Source organism: Ictalurus punctatus, chromosome 9 (assembly GCF_001660625.3).
Source record: "Ictalurus punctatus breed USDA103 chromosome 9, Coco_2.0, whole genome shotgun sequence".
Taxonomy (NCBI): domain Eukaryota; kingdom Metazoa; phylum Chordata; class Actinopteri; order Siluriformes; family Ictaluridae; genus Ictalurus; species Ictalurus punctatus.
This window is the reverse complement of record NC_030424.2, coordinates 10,841,240-10,862,402: the sequence shown is the minus strand read 5'-3', so window position 1 is coordinate 10,862,402 and position 21,163 is coordinate 10,841,240. Positions and strand designations below refer to the sequence as shown.

General features: G+C 39.0%; 1 protein-coding gene across 3 annotated transcripts in view; it reads left to right on the top strand.

Annotated features, from left to right (window-relative positions):
* The window catches only part of LOC108270250 (disintegrin and metalloproteinase domain-containing protein 12), a 171,953-nt gene extending 151,942 nt beyond the window's left edge, over positions 1-20,011 (top strand). For 2 of the 3 annotated variants that reach the window (XM_017476732.3, XM_053682469.1), the window contains exons 18-23: positions 5,462-5,570; positions 7,286-7,472; positions 8,110-8,218; positions 9,666-9,932; positions 17,727-17,902; positions 18,642-20,011. In XM_017476732.3, coding sequence (XP_017332221.1) covers positions 5,462-5,570; positions 7,286-7,472; positions 8,110-8,218; positions 9,666-9,932; positions 17,727-17,902; positions 18,642-18,681 — 888 coding nt within the window. In that variant the 3' untranslated portion in view covers positions 18,682-20,011. The remainder of the gene's footprint in view (positions 1-5,461; positions 5,571-7,285; positions 7,473-8,109; positions 8,219-9,665; positions 9,933-17,726; positions 17,903-18,641) is intronic. The other variant, XM_017476733.3, reaches the window with a different exon arrangement.
* The last annotated feature ends 1,152 nt before the right edge of the window (positions 20,012-21,163 follow it).

The window sequence follows — 21,163 nt, the reverse complement described above, 5'->3', positions numbered from 1 at the left end:
GAGTAGGTCTTGGTAGGACTCTGGAGGTAGTGTGCCGGAATACTGCAAACCCTGTTCAATCAAAACACTTAAATAGAACTTTTTCAATAGCATGAAGTTGGTTAAAAGGTCTTACATACTAACACACTATGCCAAAGTTGAAAGAAATTCCAGAAATGATGAGAAAGAAGGTGATTGAAATACATCAGTCTGGGAAGGGTTAAAAAGCTATTTCAAAGGCTCTGGGACTCCACAGGACCACAGTGAGAGCCATTATCTCCAAATGGAAAAACTCAGCACAGTAGTGAACCTTCCTAGAAGTGGCCGAGCTTCCAAAATTCCTCCAAGAACATAGCAGCTACTCATCCAGGAATTCAGAAAAGAGAACAGGACGACATCAAAGGAACTACAGGACTCTCTTGCTTCAATAAAGGTCACTGTTCATGACTCCACTATCAGAAAGACACTGGGCAAAAATGGCATCCATGGAAGAGTGGTGAAGTGAAAACCACCGCTAACCCAGAAGAACATTAAAGTTCATCTGAATTTTGCCAAAGCACACCTTGATGATCCTCAAACCTTTGGGAGAATGTTCTGTGGATTGATAAGTCGAAAGTGGAACTGTTTGGAAGACAGGGGTCCCGTTACATCTGGCATAAACCAAACACTGTATTACGCAAAAAGAACATCATACCTACGGTCAAGCATGGTGGTGGAAGTGTGATGATGTAGGAATGCTTTGCTGCTTCAGAGCCTGGGCAACTTGCAGTCATTGAGTAAAACATGAATTTTGCTCTTTACAAGAAAATCCTAAAGAAGAATGTAACTAAAGTGAGAATGGATTATGCAGCAAGACAGTGCTTCAAAGCGTAGAAGTAAGTCCACCTCTAAATAAAAAAAAAAAAGCTAAATTAAAGTTCAGGCAAATGAAATGCTGATGAAGTTTTTTTAACTACTACACATATATTTAGCTATGTACAAGTGAAGCCCCACTCATGACATCAGTTTGCCAGGTAGGAGCAAGTTGACAAAAAAACATCTACTATGACTTCTCTTTAAAACTTGGCACTTTAATCTGCTCGGTGAAACTTCTCATCATTTTGCTCACTGCAGTAAAATGTTCTACAACGTACAATCAATAACAGATCAGAGCTGTACCTAATATTATTGCTTCCCAGTTATAACCACATGCTCCAGTGGCTTCCGACAGCTGCTATGTTAACTTTAAATCGGTCTTCATTCCCCCACTACAGTTAAAGCACTCATATTTAATAGCTTTATTTATGTTCTACTTAAAGCACCATTCATCATCATTTGGCTCAGATGTACACCATGTTTGCCAGCAAAGCACTGAAATGTGAATACTATACATCCTGGCCAAGATCCGCCCCTGCACTGTCATCCACATCCCACATTCCCCCTGGGGGGTTTTATTTACATACGGTTTTATTTATTACTTCTTATTCCACTCTGAAAAGCAGGCACTTGCTCAGTGTTGAAGATGGAAAGATTCTTAGGAATTCTGTTTTCTGTCCGTAAGCTGAGACAGATAAGACACATGCTAGGATCTTATAAGAACTTTTTTGTTGTCTCTTTGTGTTGCGTTTGAACAAATAGAGTTTGGTTGACACAGGGAATTAGTGTTGCTTGTGATTAGTGATGCATGATGGGATGGAGTGTAGCAGTTGAAACAAACTAAAAGCTGATCTTGATGTGTTGCGCTCCCTGATTATGCTGCTGGTATGGACCAGTGGACACCAGGACATAATGATGTTAGAGTGTCTTTGTGTTTGTGTTTCTTTATCCCTGAATCCTCAATCAAGCTCACTGCTCTTATAGCTAATGAGTAGTGCTTTTCCTCAAACATAGAAAAGTGCATGTGTGTATGTGTTGTGTGTGTTAGGGAGTGCCTATAGAACTATAGTTCTCTTAACTCTCTTAACTTATAATTATTTTAGGCACTGACACACATGTACCCATACACTTTTGGGTTTTTCCCCCCATGACTTTTCTGAGATTTCAGGGTTATTCAGTCCCCTCTGAAACTATTGGAACAATGAGGGCAATTCAATTGTTTTTGCTGTAGACTGAAACATTTGGGTTTGAGATCAAAACATGAATAGGAGAAGAGAGTTTAGAATTTCAGCTTTTATTTCCTGGAATTTATAAGTAGATTTGTTAAACGGCATAGAACATAGCACATTTTGGATCAGACCATCCAATTTATAGACAAGCAAAAAATAATGGAACATGTGACTGATAAGTGTTTCTTGTTACCCAGGTGTGTCCTTTTTGATTGATTGTTTAAACAATAAATAGCTCTGAACATCTAATCTTGGGTTTAGCCTCCAGTTTCACCGGTGAAGACTGTGTCTGTTGGATAAGCCAACACGAAGGCAGAGATCTGTCTATGAGGAAAAGCAATCCATTTTGAATCTGAGAAAAGAGGGAAAATCAATCACAGGCATTGCATAAACATTTCGCATAGCCAATACAACAATTTGAAATGTCCTAAAAAAAAGAAAGAAACCACTGGTGTACTGAGCAACAGACACAGAATGGGTCAGCCAAGTAAAACAACAACACCAGTGATAGAAACACTGTGAGAGCTGTGAAGAAAAAACAAAAAAGGACTATCAGTGACATCTCCAGCAACCTCAACAGGGCAGGGGCGAAAGTATCACAAACCACTTTTCAATAGCATAAGTATAGAGGCCATACCACATTAGATGCAGACCACTCGTCAACAGTAAGCATTGAAAAGCTATCGTTAGGGTTGGGGGGAGTGGAAGGTTTTAGACTGGACAAGTTAAACACTTTACCTTAACCCAGTTGAGCATGCATTTCACCTCCTGAAGAGGATAATGAATGGAGAAACCCCCCTAAACACACAACAACTGAAAGAGGCTGCAGTAAAAGCCTGGAAAAGCATCACAAAAGAAGAAACCAACAATTTGGTGATGTCAGCGAATCAGGCTTGATGCAGTTATTGCAAGCAAGGGATATGCAATCAAATATTAAGTGTTATTTACTTTAATTTACTTCAAAGCTTATGTTGATATACTTTACTTGCCTAAAAATTGGGTGATCTGATACAAAAGCTTTTATGTTTTATGCTGTGTAACACATCTAGATGTGAACACCAGAAAATTAAGGCGGAAATTCTAAACTCTCGTCTTATATTCATCATTTCACCACAAACCCAAATGTCTTTGGTGTATAGCACTAAGAAATTAATTGGCCTTGCTGTTCCAGTAGTTTTGTGGGGGACTGTATAAAGAGCTATACAGAGTATAATTTTTGCTGTCAAATTCTTACTTGCTTAGTTCCCTAGTGGTGAAAACATCACAAAGTGCAAAAAACACATAAGGCATGTAAGACACAAGATATAACATGCACAACAGTGCAATAGTACAACAGTACAAGACAATACAGAGCAAAGACAATGTCCTAATTTGGTGTGTGTGTGTGTGTGTGAGAGAGAGAGAGAGAGAGAGAGAGAGAGAGAGAGAGAGAGAGAGAGAGAGATGGATGTGTGTGATGTGTGTGCTGTTGGAATGAGTGATATGATGGAATAGTCCAGTTACTCACAGATGCAGATGTATATGTGTGTGTGTGTGTGTGTGTGTGTGTGTGTGTGTGTGTGTGTGTGTGTCCATAAAAAGGAGATAAAGGAAATTATGCCTAATCAGAGGTCCCATTCAGAGCCCTAATCACTTTTGGAACATAGCTCCCCCTGGCTTTACCCTTTCGGTTTTGAAAAAGAAGCTCATCACTTTTACAAAAACTCTTTAATTTATAAGGACTATCTTGGTGATCCTGACAAGGTAAGTTATCTCTGTCTGTTTTTGTTTGGGTTTTTTTTTTTTTTTTTTTTTGCTTGTTTTCCTGTATAATCAGGACACACTGGTCCTGATATTTCACTCACAGACACACACACACAGCTGAGACCCATTACCTCCTGAAACCCCGAGAATGCTCTCTGAAGCCTGAGGTGAAGCGTGACCTGTCCTCTGTATGTTTTAAACATCACTGGCCTCTCCTAAGCCTCTCAGCATGACCAAGGAAATGCATGAAGTTCTGAAAACACACATCAAATGCAATGGAATACACTGTATTGCACTTTTATGTTGATGCAGATTTTAATACAGTGCTGTGAAAAAGTACTTGCCCCATCCTTATTTGTTCTGTTTTTGTGTGTATCTCATACACACAAAATTGTTTCATTTTTTTATTGTTTCATTTTATAAATGAAAACAAAGATAAAACAAAGGCAACCTGAGTAAACACAAAATACAGTTTTTAGATGATAATGTTGTCTATTGAAGCAAAAAAAAGTTATCCAATACCAACTGGGCCTGTGTGAAAATGTATTTGCCCCATATTAATTTCACAAATCTATGAAACTGCATTCATAATGGAGTTCAGCTGGACTAGACACAATCAGGCCTGATTACTGCAAACCCTGTTCAATCAAATCAACACTTAAATAGATCTGTTTCAACAACATGAAGTTGGTTAAAAGGTCTTACCCAGTAACTCATTCTGCCAGAATTGAAAGAAATTCCAGAAATTATGAGGAAGAAGTTATTGAAATACATCAGTCTGGGAAGGGTTAAAAAGCTATTTCAAAGGCTCTGGGACTCCAAAGGACCACACTGAGAGCCATTTTCTCCAAATGGAAAAACTTGGCACAGTAGTTAACTTTCCCAGAAGTAGCTGACCTTCCAAAATTCCTCCAAGAGCACAGCAACTATTCATCCCGTCTTTAGTCCATAATTTGAAAATCAAGCACAACTGGATTATGCAACAAGACAATGATCCGAAGTATAGGAGTAAGTCTGTGAAAGACTGACCTCCAGTTGTTATTAGAAGTGTTTGGTTGCAGTTATTGCTGCTAAAGGTGGCACAACCAGATTTTAAGTTTAAGGGGGCAGTTCCTTTTTCACATTGGTGATAAGTCTCGGCTAACTTTTTTTTCCTTCAGTAATTTTTTTAAAAAATAAAAACTGTATTGTGTATTGATTGCCTTTGTTTTATGTTGTCTTTCGTTTGGAAAAAACAGAAGAAATCCTTTTTCACATCAAATACTTTTTCATAGCACTGTACTTCATTAGATCTTATAGTGGTTCTTCATTGACAGTATGGGAAAATTACACCACTGTGTTTACAGATAGAATGTGATGACGTTCCAATGAACATTTGACTTAACAGCGAAAGTAGCAGCAAGGTGATTAGTGAAAAGTTGAAAATTCATGCATAAAATTCTAGCACCCCCAATGTAAAATTCCTTTCTTCGTTCCTTGGGTCATATTAATGAGGAACCGAGTATAGAAGTAGTGGAGACAGCAAATACTGGATTCCAAGTTCCAGAATTTAATCAGAAAATAATTTTTTTGTCACACAGTGATTATAAAGATTGATGTGCTAGTTGTTCAAGGTGGATTTTGTCCTTCAACCCCAGTCTACTTTGTGTCTGCAGGTCTGTAATAATAAGAAAAACTGCCACTGTGAAGCTCATTGGGCACCTCCATTCTGCGAGACGACGGGATTTGGTGGCAGCGTGGACAGTGGACCAATGAGATTGGCAGGTAGAGTAGTGAACAGTTATTATACGCATCCTATACACAATATGCAACATGTAACTACCAATGCACTGACTTTTTTCATTTTCAAAACCAATAATAGAGCTGTAAGAATCAAAACCTAATACTGGTCTGATTCTTCATAATCAAAGGCAGCTGTTTGCAGGCTTCTGTTGTTACCTGTTATGTGAAACAGCGATTGAATGATGATGTAGTTGGTGAATTTTATGTTCAATGAGAGAAATGCGCCATGTCAGTTGACACCACACTCTTTTACAGCAAGAAATAAGTCACTGGATGAGAAAAATAAATCAAATCTGATCCAATACAGAGCCAGCCTTTACAAGTTCATGCCTCCCTATATGTAACTCAAGGAACTCTCTCTCTCTCTCTCTCTCTCTCTCTCTCTCTCTCTCTCTCTCTCTATATATATATATATATATATATATATATATATATATATATATATATATATATGTATATGTATATGTATGTATGTGTATATATATATATATATATATATACATGTATGTATGTGTATATATATACATATATATATATATATATATATATATATATATATATATATATATATATATATATATATATGTGTGTGTGTGTGTGTGTGTGTGTGTGTGTGTGTGTATATATATATATAGACATGCTTAAAGTTCAATTTTGCTCTCTCAGCATGTAATGTTGTATCTGCAAAACTAAAAATAAGTCAAGAAACATTCAGGTCTGCTTGTGCAAACTATCGTGATTTGAAATCAGTCCACCACTGACCTGACCATTTTAAATCATCAGTCTATTAATAATATTCATTTGTGCCAGTAATGATTACTAACAGGGTATAATATGAGAAATAGGCCTTTTCTTTTCGCCGTGCTTTCTTTGATTGATGAGCGACTATTTTTAACAAGGAATATGTAAGACTTTTATGTTTGGCAGTTTGGCCAAAGTAGAGCTGTAGCCATATTTCCATTTAACTTGGCAGCTTTTACATAGCAAATACAATTCCTGCATAAACTAATGCTCAGGCATGGTCAATGAATAAGTACTTATTTTGACAAACCTAATCTAATGTATGTGATTGGCACAGATTAGAATTACAACACAGCTAAGAATTAGAGGAATATTCCTGTGTTTTTCAAACCTCAACTCTATCTGGGCTGATTACAACTGACAGAAATTTTGACGCATTACTCTGTACTGGAAAAGAACTGTAAAATCAGTTTATGTGAAACTTATAATGGAATTTTAAGAGCAATTGTTGTGGCAGTCAATAACCTTTTGTTCATTTCTTGGTACAGAGAAATGTCTCAAAATTTCTGTCAGTGGTAATCACCCCTAGGCTACAGATGATTGAGATAGAGGGAAAACACCAGAATATTCTACTAATTCCCTTGAATATCATGCCTGTATTATTGTGGGTAAAAGTCACATATTCTTACATCTTCCCTTTTTTTTATTCACACACAAGGGGCTAGAGTTAGTTATGGGAAAACCCATCAAAAAAGGCTGGTCTGTTGGCGGTCCAGTGCACAATTGTCACTGACTTTCTTTCACTGATGTACAAGGCCAGCCTTTGAATTAGAGTATTTAAATAACTGAGATTCTTGATGTCAGAAAATGACAATGAGCAACTGTAGGCGAGTTTTGAACCACCGTTGACTGGTTGCATTCTGTGTGTCTCCCCTCTGTGCCGTTCTGTACCTTAGATGTGCGTGTGTGTGTATTAATGTGTGTATTGTCCTATGTGATGTCAGCTGATAGTCGAGCCGTCACCACAGGCGTGCTGGTCACTGTGTTCTGCCTGTTTGCGGCTGGCTTGCTCATCTGCTTGAAGAGGAAGACTCTGCTCCAGCTGCTCTTTACTAATAAGAAGAGCACGATTCAGAAGCTCAGGTATGGCCGGAAACATGGCAAAAGGTGTATCATTCAGCATGAACTGAGCGCATGCTAATTATCCACAGCCCACATTTTGTAATGTTACAACCTGGATCTGAAATGGAATTGGGAAAATACGTCATGAAGCTATCCCCTCAGTGAAACATTTTGGTAGTATCATGTTGTGGTGATACTTTTAATCAGTGGGGGCTGGGTTGGGGGCCAAGATAGATAGAGCCAAATACAAAGAAATTCTAGACAAACCTGTCCCAGTTTGCAGGAGACTTGAAACTGGGGAGGAGGTTCTCCTTCCAACAGGACAATAACCCTAAGCATATTGCCAAAGCTATAATGTAGTGTTTTAAAACCAAGAATCTGAATGAGTTAGAATAGCCCAGTCAAAGCCCATGTAACCTTACAGAGCCTGAGCAATTTTGCGAAGAAGAAGGGGCAAAAATATCCAAATCCAGATGTGCAGAACCGATAGAGCTATATCCCAGAAAACTTGAAGGTGCAATAGCCCTATTGATGTATTGTGCAAATCAAATGGTAAAATTCACAATTATAGCTACAAAAATTTGTGTGTTGGGGTGGGGGTTACAGAGATCAAGGTGGTTACTCTTACAGTTTCTGTCCTTTTTCTGTTGTTCTGTAGATCAGTGGGATGGAGAAGATCGGCCAGTCCATCACACTCACAGCCTGTGTACAGAGACTCTCCCCAGCACAAATCCCCATCTGGAACTGCTAACTGTAGGTTAGATAAGGTACGTAGGATTAATTCTGTACACGCATCCATACACACTCATACACATGCACACAAAGACCAGTTTCATCTCATTGTACTTCTGTATCTCCAGTGTTTTTGGGCCTCATGAAATTAGTGGAATTATCCAACCTAATTTAGATAAAGCGTATTGTAATAAACAAGATGCTGTGAAGGTGTATCACTAATTTATTTTCTAGGTTTTTTCCAAGAAAATGTCTTTAACCTATGCAAAATGCACATCTTACTGAAGTAGCACCTCTAGTTCAATTCACTGTAATATAGATAGAAATATCATTTAAAAAATAAAAAAATAATAATAAAAAAAACGTTTGTTTTTCTGACCATAGCATGCTTAAAAATGGGTTTCTCTCTGATTTTCTAAAAATGAACTTCTGTAGCAGATCTCTGTTGCACTGCAATCACATGCAATTATGTAAATTATTTAGCTGAAGGCAGCTCATTGGACCAGAGACTACCTACAGGGCTAGAGACTTTAGAACATGAAGCGAGACTTGCCAGACTTTCATAGACTTTTTTCAGTCAGTGACTAAAATAGAAAGGTAAAAGACAAATGGATTGAAAAGAATGTGTTTATTCTCCTTGTGTATCGTTTATTCAAAGTCATTGTCTCTAGTCAAAAGTGGTAACATGAAGTGTCACTACAAAACAAACCATAACCACTTCAAATTGCTTTATTTATAGCCATGAACTAATCATAGATGGTTAAGGTAACTCGTGTCACCTTTCAGTCATGTTAGTTGCTTATCCCTCTACTGCATTAATTATTACATTTATATCAAAATGTTTTTATCATTTGTTATGTTTTTATGTTTGTTGGTAAATTGTTGCCATATGGCAACAGTGTGCAATGGTGGAACATATCACGTAGTCAAAAATAACACAAAATGTATGAGATTACAATTCCAATAACAGCATTTTCCAGACTATAAATTGCAGAGTTTTCCAGTTACATGGAAACATAGTAGTTTTCAATTATTGCCTATCAAAAAATTGGAGATAAATTAATTATTGGCAACACCATGCAATAAAGAGCTATGCGAAACTTTGCAAGCAAGTCATTCCGTGTACCTGGACCTTCACAAATTTGAGCTGAATACTCCTGCCCAAGAATGTAATTTTTGTATGCGCTTGATTAAATAGCAGTGTGCTATAATATTCATGTGTGCATGGCTGACAGAGAGACAGATAAAATGTGTGCTGACTCATTCATACACAAAGCAGTTGAAGTATATGTTTAAGTATTATTGTTGAAGTGTTACTGTGGCAGAGGCACACACAAAGGTTAAGCATCAGAAAGCAAAGTTCAAATGAACTATACAGAGAGATGGCTTTATATGGCAAAACAGAAATGCTAACAAAGTATAGCATTCATCAGATTCTCTCTCCCAATTTCTCTCTCTCATGCCCTCATTCTCTGTCTTTAGCCCTGTCATCTCAGTGCCGAGCCTCTTCTGCCTCCTACTACATTCCACCCTCACAGTCTGCGACAGTTTCCTCACTGCCCTGCTCAGTGCCAACCCCTCCACATCAGCCACCCCATTCCAATAACGCTGGGTCTAGGTGTGACTGCTGGTCTACAGGCTCCGCCCCCCGTGCCTCCCCACAGGCCTCTGCCCAGACACACTCAGTCTCCCGTGAGAGCATCTCCTTTCTTTACCCTCCCACGACAGCCAGTCTTCATGGCCAATCAGGTGAGTTCTCACATGCACTGAAGCATGAAAGTTTTATATTTATATGCAGCACTTTAGACCCTGTACGCACAACAGCCTCAAGGTAGATGTACACAGGACACTGCCAATAGCAGTTGCCATTCTGTCACCTGTCATGCTTAGGGACCTTAAAATGTTAAATACGCAAATGTTAACAGGTAATGAAGGCAACGGTAAATGATGTCAGCACAAGGTTCATTTGAATTTTTGAAAGAAACTCACTCTGTAGAAATACTGCTGCTGCACACCATGGTCTAATGTATCTGACAATTATTGTTTATCCATATGCAACTATAAATTTTTGAAGTGCACAGTTGTTTTATAGAACTGAGAATGCATAAAGGCCCCCAGCAGTGCCAAAACATATTAATGCTTAATGTTTTTTTAATTTTATTTTAGTGTATTCAACATTTAAAATGCCAAAAAGAAAATAAAAAATGTGTCTACTTGTGTACAGTTCTCCACAGCAGTAGCAGAAACTTCAGTAGTTTATGGTCAGACATACTGTATATAAACTTATTATTTATGACACTACCAAGATTTAAAAGAACAACACTGCAAATATTCATAGGCCAGGGGAGGCCAATCAGCCAGAATACCATCATCATTTAATTTAGCATAGGTATAGCTAATTAGCTACCTTTATGGAGGTTATAGCATTGCTAAAATCTCTTTTTAATTAGTCAATAGCTATGTTTAAATCCATATATTTTTATGCAAATTTTAGGATATTGCATTAAAAATACACTGGATGGAAACACCAGATGCAAATAGAATTTACATTTACATATGCCATTTGGCATGTGCCCTTACAGAAGTGCTTTGAAGTTTCTACTAATAAATACATCCCGATTCTAATTCACTAGGTCACGGACTAAGAATACTATCAGTCTTATAACTCTGTTGGGAAGTAATATAGTAAGAAAAACACAGATAACAATAATATTTTAATGAAAAATGCTAATTTGAGTATTTTAGGAAGCGGTAGGTCTTTAGACGTCATTTGAAGACCAACAGTGACTCAGCTGTTAGGGGAAGTTCAAGTGCTAGAGGTTCAGAGGGAGCATGGTGCAGTGCGCGGTGTGATAAGTGATTTGAGGTAAGTGGGTGCTGGTCCATTTTTGGCTTTGTAGGCAAGCATTAGAATTTTAAATCTGATTCAAGCAGCTACAGGAAGCCAGTGGAGGGAGAGTAGCAAGGGGGTGGTGTGGGAGAACTTATGAAGGCTGAAAACAAGTCAAGCAGCTGCATTCTGGATCACTAGAGGTTGAATGGCACTCCGAAGCAGACCAGTCAGGAGTGAGTTGCAGTAATCCAGTATCGAAATAACAAGAGCTGAACCGCCATCTGAGTGGCCTGTATAGATAGAAATAGACAAATTCTTCTTATGTTCAAAGAAAAAATTGACCTGAGCGTGTCAGATTAGCAGTGTGAGAGGAAAAGGACAGTTGATTGTCTATGGTTACCCCACGGCAGTATTCGACAGAGAGATTAGAGAGGTGTCCAGAGAGATCGCCAGATCCTGACATGGTGAACCGCAGTTCAGTTTTGCTGGGATTAAGTTTCAGCTGATGAGCTGCCATCCATGATGAGATGTCTGCCAGACATGCTGAGATATCAGAAGAAACAAGAATATCTGAGGGATGGAAAGAGAGGATGAGTTGAGTGTCATCTGCATAGCAGTGGTATGAGAACCCATGTGAGGATATGACCTCACCAAGAGATCGAATATAAATGGAGAGGACCAAGTACTGAGCCTTGTGGGATACCACTGGAGAGTCTGCAAAAAAGCAGATGTGGATCACTTCCATGTCACCTGGTATGAGTGACCTTCCAGGTAGGAACCAAACCACTGCCATGCTGCACCATGAATTCCGAGACTCATGAGGGTGGACAGGAGAATCTTGTGGTTGACTGTGTCAAATACTGCTGAAAGATCGAGGAGGATGAGGACTGATGACAGTTTGGCTGATTTAGCAGCATGTAGCTTCACAGTGACAGCCAAAAGTGCAGTCTCTGTGGAATGTGCAGCTTTGAAGCCAGACTGGATAGGATCTTGGAGGTTGTTCTGTGAGATGTAGAGAGACAGTTGATTGTAGACAGTGTGTTCAAGGATTTTACAAAGAAAAGAGAGAAGCAATACTGGTCGGTAGTTACGGATGTCAGAGGGATCCAGAGTGGGTTTCTTCAAAATGGGAATAACCCTTGCTTTCTTGAAAGCAGTCGGGACATGACTAGACGATATGGAGCCATTGATGATAGTCGTGATGAAGGGGAGGAGGTCTTGTGAGATGGTCTGGAGCATTGTGGAAGGGACTGGATCCAATGGGAAGGTGGTAGGATTGCAAGACAAGATGACCTGCAGGATCTCTTCTGTTGCTAGATTAGAAAAATGTGCCAATGAAGGAGAAGGGGAATCCTCAGTGGGTGGTGTAGGAGTTGGGGTAGAAGTGAAAGTCTGGCAGATTATTTCAATATTCTCATCATAAAAAGTGGCAAACTCTTCAGCAGTCAGGGAGGACAGAGCAGGAGGAACTGGTGGGTTGAGTAGTGTAGAAAAGATGATGTGGAGCTTGCAAGGGTCTTGTGTGTACTTTTCCAACTTTTCCTTATAGAAGGCAGTCTTAGCAGATGTCACTTCAGATGAGAATTTGGACAGGAGAGAGCGGTAAGAGGCAAGATCTGTGTCAAGTTGGGATTTCTTCCACTTTCTCTCTGCTGTTGATAGTTCTCTCTGATTGCTGCATAACACATCCCACAGCCAAGGAACAGAGTAAGAAAGCTTCCTAGGTTTAGAGGATAGCGGGCAGAGGAGGTCCATGGATGAGGAAAGTGAAGAGAGTGTCTGTAGCTAACTGCAATGGTAGGGAGGAAAAGGAGTCAGGGACTGAAAGGGGTGATGGGGTGCAGGGAGCTATGGAGGAAGGAGGGATAGAATGGAGATTTTGATGGGTAGGAGAGAAGTATTGATAGCTGATTTTAGGCAGGATAGGGAGGGTGATGGTAAAGGATACCAAGTGATGATCAGAGGTGTGGAGTGGGGTAACATTGATTTCTGTAGCTGGAGAGCGGTGACTGAAGACCAGGTCCAGGACATTTCCTCCCTTGTGTGTGGGTGGGCAGCTATTGAATATCAAGGAGAAGGAATGCAGAAGAGGGAGAAGGCAAGAGGACTCGAGCTTGTCAGAGGGGAGATTGAAGTCTCCAAGGACTGTAAGAGGGGTGCTGTCGGTAGGTAAAAGGTTCCATTTCTTCAAGAAAGTCTCCTAGGAGACCAGGAGGGTGGTATGTGACATTGAATAGAAGGTTGATCGGGGAGGTAGCTGTAACTGCATGGAATTCAAAGGATGAGATGTTGAGATGAGACAGGGAGAGAGCACCATCTCCGAGACAATAGCAGACCTGTACCACCACCCCTGCCAGTTTTTTGTGGAGTTTGAGAGAAAACATAAGCAGAGGATAGAGAAGCCGGTGTAGCAGAGTTCTGTGGAGATATCCATATCTCAGTTAGTGCAGAAAGTCAAGAGAGTAATGGGAAGCTAAAGCGTAGATGAAATCAGCTTTCTTTACAGCAGACTGGCAGTTCCAGACCTACCACTAACTGTTTGAGACTGAGACAACAGAGGAGGGTAGATGAAGTTACAAGAAGTTTGGCCTGTGGTTTATGGATGAGAGCTTGAGGTCTGAGAGGGCTGACAAAAGAGATAGGTTTGAGGCACATGTCTAGTCTTTATGCGTTAACCGCTACAAGATAACCTGCAATATATCTTAGTAAGACCTGCTCACGATTCAGAACTTAAGGGAGACTGAAATTGCTCTTGTTTAACCACCTGAGAGAACTAAGTAGTATAGACTAACAAACACTCACAAGCAACACTACAGAATCAACAGTACTATACAATACAGCAATTCCAGTGGCAAGAATCTAAATCCAACTGAGTCAAGGAAATCGTACACAAAAGTCAGAATCCTTTTACCTGTAGAGAATAAATTCAAGATTCAACAACTTAACGACACTCCAAGTCTAAAATCTCCAAAATGCACATAAAACACTTATAGTTTATGTGCATGTCTTCTTATCAAATAAAAAAAATATCCACCTCAATGAGTGCATAAAAAACTTATGTGCTCAACTGAGGAGGATAATTTTTTTATTCGATAAGAAGACGTGCCTAAACTATGATGGAAACACACATTTACCAAATTAAAATATATATATATATATATATATATATATATATATATATATATATATATATATATATATATATATATATATATATGAAAAATGCATGTGACTTTGCCTCAACAGATCATATGATTGGATATTTGGCTCAGAAAATTAAAAATGGGAGAAAGCGAGAAGTGACAATTTTCCCTAGAAGTGACAATTTTGTTCTCTCTAACACATTGGATGGAAATGGTGCAAATGTTTTATGCGATATTCCAATTTTTTGCACAAATTAAATTTGCAACTTGGATGGAATCATAGCTATGGCAAATATTTTCATCTTTGTGTATGTTTCAGCCTGCTACTTTTACAAGAATTGAAAGTCACCTCTGCTGCATATCAGAGTACATTCACCTTAAACCAGACAGACAGTCTTACAGTACAGTAAAGCTAGTCCTAAGATGTTTGAGGCTGACTGTGGCATGGCTCTGCATGAGCGTAGGTCTCTAATTGACATGCATGCTGTGTTATGAGGCATGTACTTCACAGCCATAAATGCATAGCCAGCCTCCAAGGCTTCCCTGGGGGAAGAATGCAAATGTAATGCGTGGGAGTTGTAGACAAGAGGGTGAAAATTCTGAGTGGCTTTATTTGGGCTTTTGTTTTAAAAAAAAATGTTTTTATCAAAACAGAAGGAATTGGTTAAAGGCATAGACAGGACGATACATGACAGACAAACAAGAGAACAAACCTGGAAAACATTAGAATTATGAATACAGACAGACAGGAAATATGACTCTGTGATCTATAAGAATTGATTCTTAAGTCAGAACACTTTTTGCCATTTTTGTTTCCTCCAATATTAACAGCTGTTGATGTAGAAAGCCAACTTCAAACCAAAATGTGTGCAGATGGTGAAATAAGAACGATATTTAAAGGATAATTGTGCATAATAATGATCTTATAAGAGCTTGTGTTTGTGAAGCCACATGGCATGTATCAGAAGACGGTGAACACAAAGTGGGACATAATGAATTTGGTGTTTTTATTATAGTTTTTTTTTTTTAATATCCTAAATTGCACACAAATGGTCATAGCCTCACATTTAAGAAGAACCATTTCTGAATCTGAAGTGGTTTTACCCACTAGCTGTGCTGCTGCAGTGCTCCTGTCTCTCCTGCTGATTCTCTGAGCACGCTCTTATTAAGACTTAAATCAGCGTGAGCAGTTCCGAGAGCGCCGCCATAACAGAAGAGCTAAAATGACTCTCTTAAGTGCTCAGTATGTGTGGGAAGCTGAGACCAGCACTGTCCAGTGGGCATTCATGCCAACTCAAACGATCCTGCTGAGGACGTAACCACCACCCACCCCATGGGGCCTCTGCTTTTTTAAAAGTAAAAATCAAACAAGCAGCATGAGCTGTAGAGGTACTTTGCTGACAGCTAGGCTGAGATTTAATATATTTCTGGATTTAATATTTTTCCAAAGACTTAAGAGACTGTGTAGAGATTGTTTTGTAGTTATATCAGTGTGGGCTCCCCAGTGGGTTCCCAGAAACAGCAATGAGTTTAGGATTCATTGCAAAATTGATTTGTAAGTACTGGTCAGTGTGTGACTGTGTTAGTATTGAATATCCCACCTTGCCTTAAAGTACTGTATTAAAAGACATCCCAAGGGCTATAAAGAAAGCATCATCAAAACTGTGGGATGTGACTTCTGTACTGAAACAATAGTCATAATAATATGCTCTCAGATTCATCACAAGAAAATAGACACTGCAAAATTCAGCATGTGCTTTTCAAGTAATGTCTTATCTGTATATGTCTGTCACTTATTTTGCAATCAAAATGCTTGATTTTGTGGCTTTCAAAAAAAATTGTGATGTAATTTGCAGAGTGTTTTGTGTTTTTTTTGTGGAAAACTACTTGAATTGACAAAATTGTTTTGCACTGTCTTTCGCAGAGATGTTTGTTGGTAAATGATACCGTTTAGGTGTACTCATGTTCAACGCACATGAATCAAAGATGGCTTTGGCTGAGTTTCTGTGATCGCAATATCCTGGAGGGATTGATAATAATATCGCTATTTTAACAAACTGTTTCAAGAGTATGCGCTAGAACTCATCAGCAAAATTACTTGGTCTTTGATGATCTGGTTAGTAATGATGATCCCATTGTTAGCTTGAGTACCAAGCCACTCGTGTAAGCTATAATGCGAGCACATCAGTTAACTTGGCTGGTTGACCGAATCACAGTTTACTGTGAGAGTCCCAACATTTCTTTAGGTGCTGCTGCAACACACACGACTAACCACTCCCATAATGCTATGGTGACCTTGTAATCTATGGGGAAGAGCCCTGCTCAGGCAGGGTTAACATTAATCACTTTCACACTCAGGAGAGCCTCATTGGCTCATAGAAAGACCTAGGGTGCTATTTATATCATCATAACCCAAGCCTTAAATAAGGCATAAGATCATGGAATTGGTGTATAAAAGATAGATTCTTTGTAATTTTGTGACAAAATGGGTTGTTGTAGAATGAATGTGTGCGCTGATGTCAAATACAATCAGATCAGCTTAGCAGAGTGTTCAGTGCATTGGCATTTTTTTTTTTTTTTATAACAGATTTAATAGATATTTAGTAGTGGAAATAGCTGGCTTGGAAAATTTGCACTTCACCACAATTAAATTTTGTTATTTGTTATGTAAAATAGTTTAGTCAGTTGTGTTTAGTTATAGTTGGGTGGAGTAGCTTTTATATTAAAGTGCGATTACTTAAATAGTGAACATCCACAAAGCTAGGTTGTAACATATGTATATGTGTGTGTGTGTGTGTGTGTGTGTGTATATATATATATATATATATATATATATATATATATATATATATATATATATATATATATATATATATAAATAAAACGAGGCAGGAAAATACAGTTTTGAGATCGGTTTGTGTGGACTTTAAGCCAGCAACAGAAATGCAATTTCTACAAACGGAGGGTTGAAAATACCAGTGCAACAGCAGATTTTGAAAATTGCACCTGTAGTGCATCAGGTACAGGCACTTTTATCTCTGTGAAAATAGCAACTCAGCAAGTACCGGAAGCAATGACTGGCTTGTGCCCAACCAAAATAACAATACATTAGTGAATGCACTAAAACAGACCCACTAGTTTCTAATGTATAACAAATCCAATTTACTATGAATAGATTAAGAAATTATAAGGCTAATTATATTTTTTAAAAATGACAGTTCTTCTGTCATTCATACACAATGCAGCATGAATGACAGTCTATACAAGTCATCATGCAGTTGCCTCCCCGTCATTACCACACCCTTGGAATACATTAGCTGCATAAGATAACTTCTTTATTCAGAATACGTCCCTAGAATTGCTGGTCAGGAAGCAAACACAGCAGTTCCAACTTGATTACGATACACGAGGCAAGGCAAGGAGTCAGGGATCCTGTAACAGACAGCAACATACCACCATCTAGTGGTTATGTATGTCTGTTTTTTTCTCTTTAAATGCAGTTTTTAAGGTTTAACTGTACTCTAAAAGATTACAAAACAGGACATTATTATTTTGTGTTGTATACAGGACCATGAGAAGCCCAGTCCTCCCCAAAAGCCACTGCCTGCAGACCCCCCAGTTAGAGGTTACAGATTGGCAAGGAGCACATCAGCAGTTGGAGTGCATACATCCAGCACCGGTGCTCTTTCTATTCCAATCCCAACTGTACCACGGCCCCCACCTGCTATACCACAGCCAGCAAGGTCAGTAAAATATTGTCTAAATGTTTCTAAATCCTTCAGACTATATATAAAATAATATTTGTGCCAAAAGTATTGCATATAACTTTTCAAGAAATGAGCAAAAATATACAATGAGAGAGAAGAAAACACTCTGAAAGTGAAAACAGTAAACTACAGTGACAAAAATTGAACATGATCTTTAAATAAACAGCATTCTTTGTTGACAGTCTTCTAAGCTTCATTTTCGCTAATCATGGTTCATGAATGCGCTCCAGAGTTTTCACTACGCTTCCATTCTGGTAGAAATCTTGTGTGGGTGGGCTTAAAACAGCGAAATTGAAAAATTGTCATATGAGACTACCAAAACCTATAATATTGATTACGAACTAATATACTGACTAAGTAAGTAATTTCCACTGCAAAGTACAAACACTGTAACTTTACAGGGATCCACGTCCAGAATGCTCTCCAAAATTCGCACCACTGAAGTCTCTACTTGCTGGTCAGGGAGTTGTCAATCCAAATCTCACTAGCCAATGAGAGTAAATTGCTGTTAAGCCCGCACACATGAGAGATTTGTGCCAGAATGTAAACTTGTGGAGCATAAAACAAAAACCCTGGCAGCGCATTCATAAACCATGATTAGCGAAAACGATACTTAGAAAACTGTTAATAAACAATGCTTTGTTCATTCCTTGAAAAGTTATGTTAAATACTTTTGGCACAAATTTAATTCTATGACTTTTTGATTATACTCTAGGCCAACACCAAGGTTACCACCGTCTCTATATGAGCGCTGACACGAGCTCCTGATAAAATCAAGGACGAATTCCACCAGCGAACGGACATTTTTATTTGCACTATGAAAACTCGAGTGAACCCACTGCACACCCCTGTGGAACTCCTTAGAGTATCTTTGAGAAAGAAGTGGAACTGTGCTAACTTCTTGGTTCTGTGGCTCACACAAGGTGCTCAGCGTCCTCACTCAGGTACTGTAGAAATGAGATGTATATTTATTGTCTTACGAACACAATGCACTGTGGTCAACACTTTTTCTACGGTGGTTATTATCGTGACCTTTTTAATACCATGTTTGTGCTTGTCCTTTTGTCAACACTATGGACACTTATTCATTTCGAATCATGAGACTGTTTTATTCAAAGTTTTATTCAAGTTAGTCTGTACCAACGCAAAAAAAAAAACCTGTGATGTTCCTGTAAATAAAAATATGAATGGGTGTTGTAAAAGTACTAGACCTACGTACGCTCTGTGTGGCATAGAAACTGGAGTGTGAACAGAACATACTTGAAGTTTGAAGGTGCTTCATTCAGCAGAGATTTCAAACATAAAACATTTCTCGAGGCATATTTTAGTGAAAACATACTTGCAAGTAAAAAATTGGACAGACGTTATAGTGACTATATCAACAAGCCTGCAATATATTTTAATACCTAGTTGTTATAGATCCACTAAGAAGGAACTACAACTAAAAACATACAGAAATAAAAATGGATTGTTATCTTGCTCAGTTTTGTTTTCAGCTATAATGCTGGCTAATGCAGACTGGATGCTGTACTACTTCTGTTGATGTCCCACCAGGACATTATTTAAATGTAAGTGAGTCAACAAGTACAGATTTTTGTTTCCTGACCTATTTCATTAAACTATACTGATTCAAGAAAAACTGGCACCTCTCACAGCTACTGTCTTTTTAAGCAACAGGAGTTGTTTTAATTACAAGCTGGTTTACATTTACCATTTCTTTCATATATCTTGCTGGCATCTTTAGTACTGTTAACTTCACTGTTTATATCGATGACTCAGTGCTGTATTGAAATGCATTTGCCGTTTCATCACATTGCCACAAAAAAAAAAAAAAAAACATTTGTGTGTGTTTGTTTTCTGTGTAAGTGTCCATGGTACATTTTTGTCAGCCTGTAGATTGCGTAAAAGAAGCCAATTCTTTGGCATTGAGATATTTCCTTTCTGTTTCACTCATGTCATTGTTTTATACACTGCAAGCAAATTGGTGTTGAAGATGTGAAATTACAAGTGAACTTGAATTGTAATTGTGTCTGGGGTTATTCAAAGATTGAAAAGTTAAATAAATAAACAAGTAAATAAAGAAGACTTTACTTTCCACCACTGAGTTATGTTTGGGTGTTCTGTGTAAATTGTTGTTTAATGAATCCATCCATTTTTCATACTGATTATCCTACACAGGTTTCCAGGAAGCCTGGAGCCAATCCCAGCAAACTCTGGGCACAAGAGCAGGGACACCCTAGACAGGGCGCCTGGGACAATGCATGTCTTTCGACTGGGGGAGGAAACCATAGTAACCGGAGGAAACCCCCGAAGCCTGGGGAGAACATGCAAGCTCCGCACACACAGGGCAGAAGCCGAATTTGAACCCCTAACACTGGGAGTGTGAGGCAACCGTGTGGTTAGCACATTTGCCTTGCACTTTTGGGGTTGCTCCACCCTGCGTGCGCGGAGCTTGTACGTTCTCTCCGTGCTTCAGGAGTTTCCTCCAGGTACACTTTTCTCTTCCAGTCCAAAAACATGTGTTGTAGGCTGATTGGAGTTTCCAAACTGTCTGTTGTGTGTGTGAACTGTGTGTGAGATTGTGTTCTGCAATGGTTTGGCACCTCATCCAGGGTGTCCCCACCCTGTGCCCCGAGTTCCCTGTGATAGGCCCCAGGCTTCCTGCAACCCTGTGTAGGACAGGTGGTACAGATAATGGAAGGATGGGACATCCTGTTATAAGAAAATCATCAATGACAGGGGGTTATACAGTGCCCTGCACTAATATTGGCACCCTTGGTAATATGAGCAAAGAAGGCTGTGCAAAATTTTCTTTATTGTTTAACCTTTTGATATTTTGTCCAAAAAATTCACAAAAATGGTCTCATGGATATCAAACAATTGCAAACATAACACAGGTTTATCAAAAAATATATCCTTGTTTAATATGTGTGCCACAATTATTGGCACCCCTATGAATTCCACCCATCCATCCATCTTTAACCGCTTACTCCTTCTCAGGGTCGCGGGGGGAACCCTGGACAGGGTGCCAGTCCATCGCAGGGCACAATCATATACACACTCACACACCCATTCATACACTACGGACACTTTAGACACGCCAGTCAGCCTACCACGCATGTCTTTGGACTGAGGGAGGAAACCGGAGTACCCGGAGGAAACCCCGCAACACGGGGAGAACATGTAAACTCCGCACACACATGGCCCCGGCAGGAATCGAACCCCGGACGTGTGAGG